General features: G+C 35.0%; 2 protein-coding genes and 1 long non-coding RNA gene across 6 annotated transcripts in view; 1 reads left to right on the top strand and 2 right to left on the bottom strand.

Annotated features, from left to right (window-relative positions):
* The first annotated feature begins 992 nt into the window (after positions 1 to 992).
* Positions 993 to 6387, top strand: LOC136244385 (uncharacterized). 2 transcript variants are annotated; one of them, XR_010695195.1, is made up of 5 exons: positions 993 to 3790; positions 4244 to 4373; positions 4429 to 4527; positions 5864 to 6083; positions 6151 to 6387. It is a non-coding gene; the product is annotated as an uncharacterized lncRNA (long non-coding RNA). The 2 variants fall into 2 exon arrangements; XR_010695194.1 differs by lacking the exon at positions 4429 to 4527 and having other exon boundaries at positions 995 to 3790.
* On the bottom strand, positions 1759 to 3356 carry LOC136244383 (uncharacterized). 2 transcript variants are annotated; one of them, XM_066035957.1, is made up of 5 exons: positions 3027 to 3356; positions 2636 to 2665; positions 2323 to 2589; positions 1963 to 2265; positions 1759 to 1915 (listed from the first exon to the last, which is right to left on the bottom strand). In XM_066035957.1, the coding sequence occupies exons 2-5, from the start codon at positions 2643 to 2645 to the stop codon at positions 1854 to 1856; spliced, it is 642 nt and encodes a 213-aa protein (XP_065892029.1). In that variant the 5' UTR covers positions 2646 to 2665; positions 3027 to 3356; the 3' UTR covers positions 1759 to 1853. The 2 variants fall into 2 exon arrangements, with proteins under 2 accessions (XP_065892029.1, XP_065892028.1); XM_066035956.1 differs by having other exon boundaries at positions 1760 to 1915; positions 2636 to 3355.
* A 2873-nt stretch (positions 6388 to 9260) lies between the features above and the next one.
* LOC136244391 (uncharacterized) overlaps positions 9261 to 12571 on the bottom strand; it is a 52412-nt gene continuing 49101 nt past the window's right edge. Inside the window, exons 3-7 of one of the 2 annotated variants that reach the window (XM_066035970.1) lie at positions 10640 to 10748; positions 10226 to 10255; positions 9913 to 10179; positions 9553 to 9855; positions 9261 to 9505 (exon numbers count right to left, since the gene is read on the bottom strand). In XM_066035970.1, the coding sequence (XP_065892042.1) occupies positions 9444 to 9505; positions 9553 to 9855; positions 9913 to 10159 (612 nt within the window). In that variant the 5' untranslated portion in view covers positions 10160 to 10179; positions 10226 to 10255; positions 10640 to 10748 and the 3' untranslated portion in view covers positions 9261 to 9443. Of the gene's footprint in view, positions 9506 to 9552; positions 9856 to 9912; positions 10180 to 10225; positions 10749 to 12571 lie in introns of both variants that reach the window. The other variant, XM_066035969.1, reaches the window with a different exon arrangement.

Below are 12571 nucleotides of genomic sequence, written 5' to 3' on the forward strand. Positions count from 1 at the left end.
CACAGTGCTGAAGGTTTGTAGGACACTTGGTCCTACAGCCTGTTTAAAGTAAGTGTGTTTGAAAAGGAGAAAAAAATCCATGACTGGACCTGGGTAGCCTCGAACCTGCAGCCATCCGATTAGTGCTCAAATGCTTACAGGAGTCTGTGAAGTAGTCAGGATGATTTCTCCTTGTCAATTTCATGTAATTGTTTTGGTGCACTATAGTGGAGTGTTCATGATAATCAGATGATTGTTTTTATTGTTGTACACAAGAGGTAATAGCTACTTAAAATTTATTAGTTAACCACAACTTTCATTTTTAAATGTGATGTCACTTGTTAAACATCAAAGTAATTTCTATTACACTAATACCAGTTCTCCATTAGATCATCAAGAATTGATTTAAAGTGTTAATTAACATGCAATACTGGACTGCTATAACTATTGTGGTATCTGCTACTATTGTGCTGGTAGGTAAGCAAAATCACTGTGATGACTTTGTTGCTGTATACAGAATGTTTATTGATATAGGGAACCAACCACATTTGGATATCCCAGGAAGTGCTATCTAGCTATAATGAAGGGCTGACAAGCACACATGCATGTTGCTGAAAACAGAACAAATCCTCCTCGTGTTATTGTGGTCAAAGATCATAGAACAATTACCAAATTGTTTCTATGAATAAAGAGCAAGATGGGAACAGTGGCTGTGTGATGTTTGTACTGGGAAATATAACTGGGACCTGTGTCGTCCGATGTCATATTTTCAAGCACAGATAGAAAAAACTGTTTTTCCTGTAATTGGAGCCCCACAATACAACAGTACCCAGTGGCATGCCAGTCACTGTTAGTTGTATGGTGAAGAAGAGTAATGACCTACTCTACCATGCAGTTATTGTGGATGAAGGGAAATGTGTTTGTTGGTATTGATGATAACCACACCTTGTGGTTCTCACAACATGACAACAGTACTAATATTTATGAACTGATAGTTCATTTTGTGACTGAGCCAGCTCCTTATACATGTATGTTGATGTCTACTGATGTGAAAGTTGTCAGCTCTGTGACACAGTATGTATCCGTTGATGGCAAGCAAAGCTATATGCATACACATGATGTTGATATTAGTATGTTTAGTAGGAATTCTGAGGAACTTGTTAATAACATTACATCAGTGGTTAAAGGTCACATGTTTAAAAATAGTAACAAACAAAGTGCAGCCTTTTAAGAATTTTCCCTTTACATTTGACTTTAGCAGTGAAGTGTAAGAGAGTAATTTTGTACATATTATAGTATGTAGCTGGCACAGATATAGACTCCCTCTAAAGTTTTTCTGAAGATACATACATTTACAAATTTACAGACACAACTAACACTTGTCTTCAGCTCATCAACACTGCATCTATTTTTGTGTTCTTCATAGCTATTTTGATAAGCAAGAATTCATACTATTACACATATTCTACCTATTATGCTAGCATTATGCTCAATGCTTTCAGGCACCTATTATGCTCATAATTATGCCAGCATAATCGGCAGGTCCCTACCTATTATAGCAGGGAGAGCAATCAGATCTCTCAAGGTAACCACGAGGTGAGCGTCCAGTCATAGATGGTATAACTTGGTGGCAAACAAAACACTCTAGTGACTGAAAAGGAATCAACACCTATTGAGCATGTCCTAATTGAACTGCTCCTTCACAACAAGCCAATTTTACAGCCTCAACTGAGAAACTCCGTCCCACATCATTAACATACCAAGCTTGAATCACAATATTTCAGAGGTACGGTTGTGAAAGCACAGAAGGGTATGGTCATAGAATCATACACTGTATTTACACATGACTGTACAAGTATAGTTAATGTCTTTAATCATACATGCCACTTGAAGAACTGAGATAGGTATTGGAGTGTTTCTGATACTTCTGAATCATCTGTTGTGAATAAAAATGGTTAATGTAACAAATATAACATTACCTACCTAATTCTTCAGCAAACACATACTGTGTCACAGAGCTTACAACTTTCCCATCAGTAGACATCAACATACAAGTGTAAGGAGCTGACTCAGTCACAGAATGAACTGTAAGCTCACAAGTCTTAGTGTCACTGTCATGTTGTGAGAACCACAAGGAGTGGTTGTCATCAATACCAACAAACACATCTCCCTTCATCCATAATAACTGATGGTAGAGTAGGTCATTACTCTTCACTGTACAACTAACAGTAACTGGCATGCCACTGTGTACTGTTGTATTGTGGGGCTCTGTGGTGATCTTGGTTTCTACGATCAATAGCATCATATCATTGCTTATTACTCATCACTTGTATGCAAACATACCATTAATAATTGGAGTGACAGTTTTAACTATCTTGGATCTTCCACTGAAACATCTAACTGTACAACTGCCAGTGATATGTTTTAATACAAAGTGCGTGCGAAATTTAGGAGCTCTTTCTTTACTAGTAATGTCAAGTTTGCAGTTACTGCGATCCTCCATAACCACACTAACATGTGGAGGAATAATACTACCCTGAACAGTGCATGAGCCTTTTAACACTTCATCATAGAAAACAACTTCTGACATCTCCAAGTGTAACTGAGGTCCTACATTATAAATGTTACAGCATTGCACATCACTGCACTGTCTCACCTTTGGCCATAGAACATGTAACAGCAAGTGCTACAAAAAATGTTATAGTGACCAAAATCTTCATGTTGAAAACAAGTATATAGTAAATATTAATTTTTTAACTTGCTAAGTTGTACCGTTAGCTTTGATCATAACATTTATATAGTGTTATTATAATTATGTAACTCAATATGACATAAAAATGACATCATAGGATATTACTGCATAACCAGACATGGAAATCAAATAATTTAACTCATTTGTATCCTTACTATAACTACAATGAGATGTTAATAATAATGACTTCACTGTATAGCAATATAGCTTCAAACAGAAGGGGATTTTTCTATTGTTTACAACTACGTGACACATATATGTCAGTATCAGTTCATTGATACATTATGTACCTAACCTTAATGTTGACAATATCTGCATGACATCATGTAGTTATGATGTTATCAAGTTAGGGACAGACCAAAGGAAATATCATATTGGAGACTTCTTTTAAGAAGGCACAGCAACTGTAAGGGTGATTTCATAACACACAATGTAACATTTGTTGTTTTGTTGTTGTCTGACAATAATTGTATATGTACTAAAACACAGTAAAGATACAATAGTGAGCACAAGAATACCATACACCCATCTTGACATTTCAAGACTGTATAATTATAGGTATTGCATCATTAATACAACTACTTCATACAGAACATTTTACACAAAACATATAATGTAGACAGGACCACAACAACCTTTCGGTTTCCTTTGTGACCACAAAATTATTTTAAAATTTTCTGTGTAAATACGTGCAGCGTATTAGCAGTAAATCATAATCGTCTGAAAAATGTTCTCTATTTTTTTAAAAAGTTGGCTATAGCTATATCTATAAATCATGTAAGATTATGCGGCTTACACCAGCTGAGGCCACAAATGCTGTGAATGTCTTTGTTGGTAATCAAGAAAGACCACGGCAGAGAGAGGAATCCCACCCATACAGCTCTCAAGATAATGAATAAAGACCCAAGAAATCATCTCAGCATACTTCACAAAGTAAGTCACAAATACTGCAGTGGCATGTGCCCTATTTAGGTATGGAGACCACATGAGACTAGAAAGACATGAAGACAGCCACAGATAACTCCACATAGCAACAATCGGATACCATGAAGATTATAGGTGATTATCATAATCATTATTCAATGCTGCTCCTTTGATGTGCTATGTTAACTACACCCCACCTTAATAATGCAATTAGCTACCTTAATGTGCTGCAGCTATTATTGTACAAAAGGTCAAGATAAAAGTTATTTTACATGACTACTCTACTAACTATAGAGTATTTATGTATGCATATCTTGGTCTTTTGCAACCAAGCCATGGTAATTAATAAGAGATTAATATTATATTATAGCCATGTTCTTGATTTTCATTGTGCCTTAGTTGAAGGCTAGCTATTAGTAGGTATTCCAGCCCAATTTTTTATTTTGGACTCATAATAGGTTGCTACTAATTCAATTGTGCTGTTTTTCCTTTACAATGTGTGGGGAGCCTTGGGATAAATGTATACCTTTTTAGCACACTGTGCATGCCAAAGTAGCCAATTCCAACCCATCAAGTTATACATTTTAGAGATCAGCATTCAATACTCTATTCTACTGAATGGACTGTCTTGAAATTGTAGTTGGTTCTAGCTGCAAGTTTGTACATGCAATGAGAGTAACTTCAGGGTCTATTGGATCTCAGTGATCTTTGCTTTGTGGTGAGCAAATAATATTGTGTTTCACTTGATCAATACAATGGTGTACACCCATAAGCAAGTGACTACCTCAAAAGTTAACAACTTATATAAAGGTAAACAACTAAAGTGGAGGTGACTAAAGTGGAGGTGTCACAATAATGCAACAAAACCTAAGGTGGAGTTGTGGTTTCAATTGTGGTTATTATAATGCAGACTTTAAAGTGGTTTATACATTTGGATTGGTGACGTAGTCCATCAGAAAATTGTTGTGTAGCTGAAAATCACAAACCCGAGCAAGTAACTATGCACTTTAAAATAAATACCAGTGAATACCTTCCATCTGAAAGTACGTTTTTTAGGTTTCAAGGTATAGCTGTTCTGAAGCTTTACAATGCACAATATCATACAAAACTTACTTAGATGTAATACACATGATATAAGTTACATCACATGCACAAATATATTGAAAATGGCCATGATTAAACCCATTATTAAGTATTAGTGCAGTCCTGGGAGTACCACTATTCAGTAAAAAAATACTTTGAGATGATTATAGCTCTGTGTGCCACTTACTGTTGGCTGCTGACATTTACAATACTTACATTCCTTAGAAAATGGCTACAAGGATTTATAAAATTCAACCAACTAGATGATTAGTAATGATAGTAAAGGTGCGAATAGCCGACATGTGTGATTTGGCTCTATCACAAGTTTGGGAAAGGGTCATACCAGAATATACATTGCATGACTTTGTGCAATTACGATTTTTGTGTAATAAATCAAAAGTATAAAGACAGTTTAATAATACATCCTATCAGTTACATGCTCTGTACATCATACTAAAGCTAACCTTTTGATGTATTGCAATATCCAATAGTACATTCATTTTGTTGGATAAAGCTACAAGAGGTTTTGAAATATCTTTATTCAAAGTTTGGTAATTTAATTTATTTATGAAAAATCAAACCACACATTTCCTATGACAAAGCCATGTGATGTATAGTCTGATATGACCCTTTACCAAAGCCAAACCACACACGTCTGCTCTTTGCACCTTTACCACCATCACCAATCATCTAGCTAGTTGGTTGGACATCATTTCTCACAATAAAATCCTTTTAGCCATTTTTCTAAGTATTGTAAATGTCTGCAGTGGTAAGTAGCACACAGAGCCTTAATCATTTCAAAGTGTTTTTTTTTACTGAATGCTGATCAGCAATACCATTTTGTGCATACACCCTCATATTTTAGGGCTACACTAATGCTTACAGTATTAATGACAAGTTTGTTACCATTTTCAATATAATTTGTGTATATGATGTTATGTTGCTAAAGATGTACTGACTAGTTCACAAAATTACAAACTACATGCTCCCTCATCAACCAGCTTATCATGTCAAATTGCATCTTAACAATTATAAAACCAATCATTAATTGTATACAGTATTTAAACAATTACAGTACACGTTTATACAAAATAAATTATCAGTATGTCATGTGTTCTTAATCAGACTTGTACCACATGAAGAATTGGGTGAGGTGTTTCAACAAATAAGACACTTCCGGTTCAGTCTAACCACTCCTTGTGGTTTTCACAATATGATAACAATACTAAGACTTAAGAGCTGACAGTTCATTTGTGACTGAGTCAGCTCCTTATACATGTATGTTGATGTATGTCTACTGATGGGAAAGTTGTCAGCTCTGTGACACAGTATGTATCCGTTGATGGTAAGTGAAGCTATTATTATGCTTGTTGTGTGTACACATTTAGTTATGTATGGTGTATTTCCTACAGTTCATCAATACCTACAAACACATCTCCCTTCATCCATAATAGCTGATGGTAGAGTAGGTCATTACTCTTCACTGTACTGACAGTGACAGGCATGCCACTGGGTATACTGTTGTATTGTAGGACTATGAGGTGATCTTGGTTACTAAATATTAGTATTATCTATGTGTACATTTATACATACCTTTGTCAATTACTGCATGGAAAAACAGTATTTTCATCCATGCTTGAAAAATAAAACATCGGATGACACAAGTCCCAGTTGCATTTCCTGCTCGCATCTTGCTCTTTATTCCTAGATACAATCATAGATATACTAAACTATGTGTATAGTATATCTATGATACAATTTGTCAATTGTTTCTATGATCTTTAACCACAATAACATGAGGAGAATTTGTTCTATTTTCTGCCACATGTGTGCCTGTCAGCCCTTCATTATAGCTATAGCTAGATAGCACTTCCTGGGATATTCAAAACTAAGTGAGGTTGGTTCTCTATATCAATAAACATTCGGTATACAGCAATGAAGTCATCACAATGATTCTGCTTACCTATACAATAGTAGCAGATGCCACAATAGTTATAACAATCCAGCACTGCATGTTAATTAACACTTTAAACCAATTCTTGATGATCTAATGGAGAACTGGTATTAATGTATTAATGATTTGAAGAAATTACTTTGATGTCAAACAAGTGATGCCACAATTAAAAACGAAAGTTGTGGTTAACTAGTTTATAAGTAGCTATTACCTCTTGTGTACAACAACAACAACAATCATCTGATCATCATGAACACTCCACTATGAAGTGATAGCAGTAACAGAATGGAAACCAACTGATTGTCATTTAGTAGGGGAAATGTTTAAGTACTTTTAAAGTTTTAATTAATTTTTCAGGCTGATATAGTAGAAAAAGTCATTCCTTTGTTAAGTCATTGTCTGCTGCATCATCACATTGTAAATCATTTTGTCCTTTAGCACTATGAACAAGATTATTACACTGGTTTGATGATGTTGATATTAGTATGTTTAGTAGAAATTCTGAGAGTTGTTTACAGGTATGTGACATGTGATTATTATTGACTGTATAGTCAACATTACACCAGAGGTTAAAGGTCACATATTTAATGATAACAACAAACAAAGCACAGCCTTTTAAGAATTTTCCCTTTACATTCGACTTAGCAGTGAAGTAAGGGAGTAATTATGTGCGTATTATAGTATGTAGCTGGCACAGATATAGACTCCCTCTGAAGTTTTATCTGAAGATCTATATGTACATTTACAATTTTACAGACACAACTACACAACTAGCACTTCAGCTCATCAACGCTTCATCCATTTTTGTGTTCTTCGTAAAATTGCATAGCAGAGGCTAGCCTGACATTTATACCAAAAGGAGCCATCTTCTGTTTCTCGTATCCTTGCTTGAAAAGTACACTTCTTCATAATTCAATGTCTTTTGTAAATCCCTTGCAGATCAGCAGTCATTGTGTTGTATTGAAGGAAATCCTCCTTTATGACAGGAGAAAGAATGTTCAATAGTAAAGTTGACACCACACGAGCAGTGCTGGGGAATACTGGCAGGATCCCATGCAACCATATCTAAGTGCAATGGTATCATGAAAACAAGTTTTATGCAAGGCAAAACCATGTTCCTGCCAAGGAAAAACTGTAAGCTGACTCAATGCTCTCTACTCTAAGGTCAATTCAACAGATTTCTTCAAACAGGAGGGTGACTGATCAAGTACATGTAGAAACAGCTCAAGAAAACTTAAAACATTTAATTTATTTTCAATTTAATTGATGACGCTTGAAGCAGAATCAGTGATTGCATGCAGGGGCCAAGCAATACTATCAGAAGCAGAGAACTCAATTTAGGGTGGGACTAGAAATTGCCAATCCTCCTATTATAGCAGAGAGAGCAATCGGATCTCTCAAGGTCACCAGAAGGTGAACATCCAGTCACAGATGGTATAAATTGGTGGAAAACACAACACTCTGGTGACTGAAAAGGAAAGCAGAAAAGCACATGAGGCTATGTTATTGAGAATAAAGCCAAGACTTCCAAATCATTTTCCTGAGAACTTTACAACAGCAACATAGGATTAAGACCCAATAGCATCACCTAGGTATATCAACACCTATTGAGCATGTCCTAAGAACTGCTCCTTCACAACAAGCCAATTTTACAGCCTCAACTGAGAAACCCAGTCCCACATCATTAACATACCAAGCTTGAATCACAATATTTCAGAGGTACGGTTGCAAAAGCACAGAAGGGTACAGTCATAGAATCTCTTTGTGTGATACTCTAATTGGAATAGACAACATCACCACCCACAGCAAATGACCAATATGTGTTATTGAAGACAGTAGAGAAAGTTGGACACAGAGCTGTACAGCACGATTAAGGGGATTGAATGTATAACTACTATCTACAAGCAACAAAATACCTTCATCCCTAAAGCTAGCAATTCACAAAACAAAATTTTTCACAGAATTTTAATTGGAAGAAACTGAAATTTGTGAAGAAGTCATGCATACAACACCCATACAGCAAACAAACATTAACTATATAGTCTCTTCATGCACATTGATTAGGGAAACTATTTGGTGGGTGACCATCCCACCCAAATAATTAACTACATAGCCTAATAATTGAATGATTTTTAAAACATATTGATGAAGTGATCTTATAAGTATTACCTTGACAGTGTACACCACCATATCATGTAGAGGGTAAAAATTTAAAAATCTGTGTATTTGCAAAGAACAGACTGATTTGAGAACTGCTTAAGTATAAAAGGTTTCTTGGAAATAACCCAACCCCTTTAAACTAATTACATAGCCAACCAGAATTAATGCTTACCACAATTCCTTTTTTCCTTCAACTGTCACATTATGGAACAACCTGCTGGCGGATGTTGTTACTTCTAGTATAACTTAGAACATTTTAGATAGAGTTGTAACAGTTATTTTTATAACTGACTATATTATTTTCTTATCAAAATATGTACATTTTTCCTCTTATAGAGGTTGCACATTAATCAAATATAATAATATAAGCCCAAAGCAACAATTTTAGACATTATTAGTTATGTTTGGTTCAGATCAGGTGTAGTGATGCCTTGAAATGTTAATAAATAGTTATACAGAAAACAATAAAATATTTGATAATTTTATGTTACAAACAGTTCAGATGAAATATATAACACTGAAAATGATATGATACACATAATATTACACTGTATTTACACATGACTGTACAAGTATAGTTAATGTCTTTAATCATACATGCCACTTGAAGAACTGAGATAGGTATTGGAGTGTTTCTGATACTTTTGAATCATCTGTTGTGAATAAAAATGGTTAATGTAACAAATACAACATTACCTACCTAATTCTTCAGCAAACACATACTGTGTCACAGAGCTTACAACTTTCCCATCAGTAGACATCAACATACAAGTGTAAGGAACTGACTCAGTCACAGAATGAACTGTCAACTCATAAGCCTTAGTGTCACTGTCATGTTGTGAGAACCACAAGGAGTGGTTGTCATCAATACCAATAAACACATCTCCCTTCATCCATAATAACTGATGGTAGAGTAGGTCATTACTCTTCACTGTGCAACTAACAGTGACTGGCATGCTACTGTGTACTGTTGTATTGTGGGGCTCTGAGGTGATCTTGGTTTCTGCAATCAAAAGTATTGTATTATTGTTTATAACTCATCACTTGTATACCAACATACCATTAACAGTTGGAGTGACAGTTTTAACTATCTTGGATCTTCCACTGAAACATTTAACTCTACAACTGTCAGTGATATGTTTTAATACAAAGTGCGTGCGAAATTTAGGAGCTCTTTCTTTACTAATAATGTCAAGTTTGCAGTTACTGCAGTCCTCCATAACCACACTAACATGTGGAGGAATAATACTACCCTGAACAGTGCATGAGCCTTTTAACACTTCATCATAGAAAACAACTTCTGACATCTCCAAGTGTAACTGAGGTCCTACATTATAAATGTTACAGCACTGCACATCATTACATTGTCTCACCTTTGGCCAAGGAACATGTAACAGCAAGTGCTACAAAAAATGTTATAGTGACCAAAATCTTCATGTTGAAAACAAGTATATAGTAAATATTAACTTTTTAACTTGCTAAGTCGTACCGTTAGCTTTGATTATAACATTTATATAGTGTTATTATAATTATGTAACTATATAGTGTTATTATAATTATGTAACTCCATATGACCTAAAAATGACACCATAGGATATTACTGCATAACCAGACATGGATTCAACTCATTAGTATCCTTACTATAGCTATAATACAATGAGATGTTAATAATAATGACTTGACATATAGTAGTGTAACTTCAAACAGAAGGGAATATTTTTCTATTGTTTACAACTACATGACACATATATGTCAGTATCAGTTCATTGATACATTATGTACCTAACCTTAATGTTGACAATATCTGCATGACATCATGTAGTTATGGTGTTATCAAGTTAGGGACAGACCAAAGGAAATATCATATTGGAGACTTCTTTTAAGAAGGCACAGCAACTGTAAGGGTGATTTCATAACACACAATGTAACATTTGTTGTTTTGTTGTTGTCTGACAATAATTGTATATGTACTAAAACACAGTAGAGATACAATAGTGAGCACAAGAATACCATACACCCATCTTGACATTTCACGACTGTATAATTATAGGTATTGCATCATTAATACAACTACTTCATACAGAACATTTTACACAAAACATATAAAGTAGACAGGACCACAAAATTATTTTTAAATTTCTGTAAATGCATGCAGTGTACTAGCAGTAAATCATAATCCCCTGAAAAATGTTCTCTATTTTTTCTATAGCTATATTTTGCACTTGGTGATTAATTGAAGGCACAGTACTGTTTGTAGGAAGAGGATAGCAGTATCAAGTACCTAAAAAAGCATGATAAATTAAAAAATGAATTAATACACATAACAAACAATATTATCATCTCTTTCTCACAGTAGTTACCACTTCAAAATGGATATCTGTATAACAAATATACATTGATTTGACATTTACATCCTCGGGAATGGTTTTGTCAATGCTGTTTGCAAAGCAAGCAATCCAATACCCACCAGCTACATTGAAAGAGTAAACAACTGTTTGTAATAAATGGGAAAGCACAGACATTTCAAAGTCAATACCCCATGTTCCAATATCAGCCATCCTAGCCTGGTATCAACACTGGAATAGCCACCATTGTAGTGTTCTAAGTAGCCCAAAGTACTCAGCATTTCAGCATTGAAATCACTACAAGCCTTTCTTGTTGGAAACAAGCACACAGGAGAATGGCTCTTCTCAGGCAGTTCTTTGAACTTATCAACAATTTTTCCATCAATGATTCTTTCTAAAAGATATCTTTTGGTATCTTCTGAGACACATCCATGGCGAATTTCATCTAAAATCTGTATATACTTTCCATCCTTCTTCTGGCATTCATTTATGATTAGCTCATGTATTGCGTTACCCCCAACACTGCCTTTTGCATATTTGCATTTCTCTTGGAAATATTTTTGTTTTCGTCAGGTACAAGCTGGGCAGTAAAACATTTATGCTTAACTACAGTGATTCTACTACATTTTCCCTAGCCTCAGAAGCAGTTCTATATACCATCCTTAACAACAGAATCCCTAGCAGCTACTGTGGTTTGACTTTGAATGGGTCTTTCAGAGATGGCTTCTCTAAATTACTGGGAACACTTTTGAAAGAGAGCAAGAATTGTATCATGTTAGAGCCTGTTCCTGCTAGGGTACTTTCATTACAGCCATTTAAAGGACCACTTGTTTCAAAGACAGGAGGAAGGGTACTCCATGGAAAGGTGTTGGCTCTTTCTTTGAAAAACCATAATCATTTTCAGCTGAGATGTTGTCTGTCCCTTGAATATATGAAGACAAAACTCAGTCCATTTTGATGTTATTAATAGATCTTTCAATAGATAGTTGAAGACCTTGGGAGCTCTATTGTAGTCCAAAACTATACTCTTCCAGTTCTTGTGCTAGTTCATTTGCAACCTGTTGAATAGGTGACATTCTCAGGGATTCTACCAAGGTTTCAGGAGAATTTTTTTAGTACTAAGTGCCGTCTGTGACATTCGTTTTGTTACTTGGGTATGTAAAGCAGACAATGTCACCATACATCTCAATAATTAACTTCTTTACAACTCTGAGAATATTTGAGCTTTAGCTTGTCCCTCAGACTGTGACTCAGACTTACTAAAATCAAGATTAAGAGCCAACAAGTTTTCCTTCAAAGAGTCATTTGTAGCTGATACCGAATCTTCCATTTCAAGATTTCTCATTATTTCCTCAATTTTTGCATGGTATTTAT

The sequence above is a fragment of the Dysidea avara genome, chromosome 14 (assembly GCF_963678975.1).
Source record: "Dysidea avara chromosome 14, odDysAvar1.4, whole genome shotgun sequence".
Taxonomy (NCBI): Eukaryota; Metazoa; Porifera; class Demospongiae; order Dictyoceratida; family Dysideidae; genus Dysidea; species Dysidea avara.

Excerpts from the sequence above, each read along its gene's own strand:
- LOC136244383 (XM_066035956.1), bottom strand. The coding sequence starts at position 2,699 with ATGAAGATTTTGGTCACTATAACATTTTTTGTAGCACTTGCTGTTACA. Across the intron at positions 2,590-2,635 it reads TACATGTTCTATGGCCAAAG|GACCTCAGTTACACTTGGAG; the intron begins GTGAGACAGTGC and ends TTTATAATGTAG. Across the intron at positions 2,266-2,322 it reads TGTCACTCCAATTATTAATG|AAACCAAGATCACCACAGAG; the intron begins GTATGTTTGCAT and ends TATTGATCGTAG.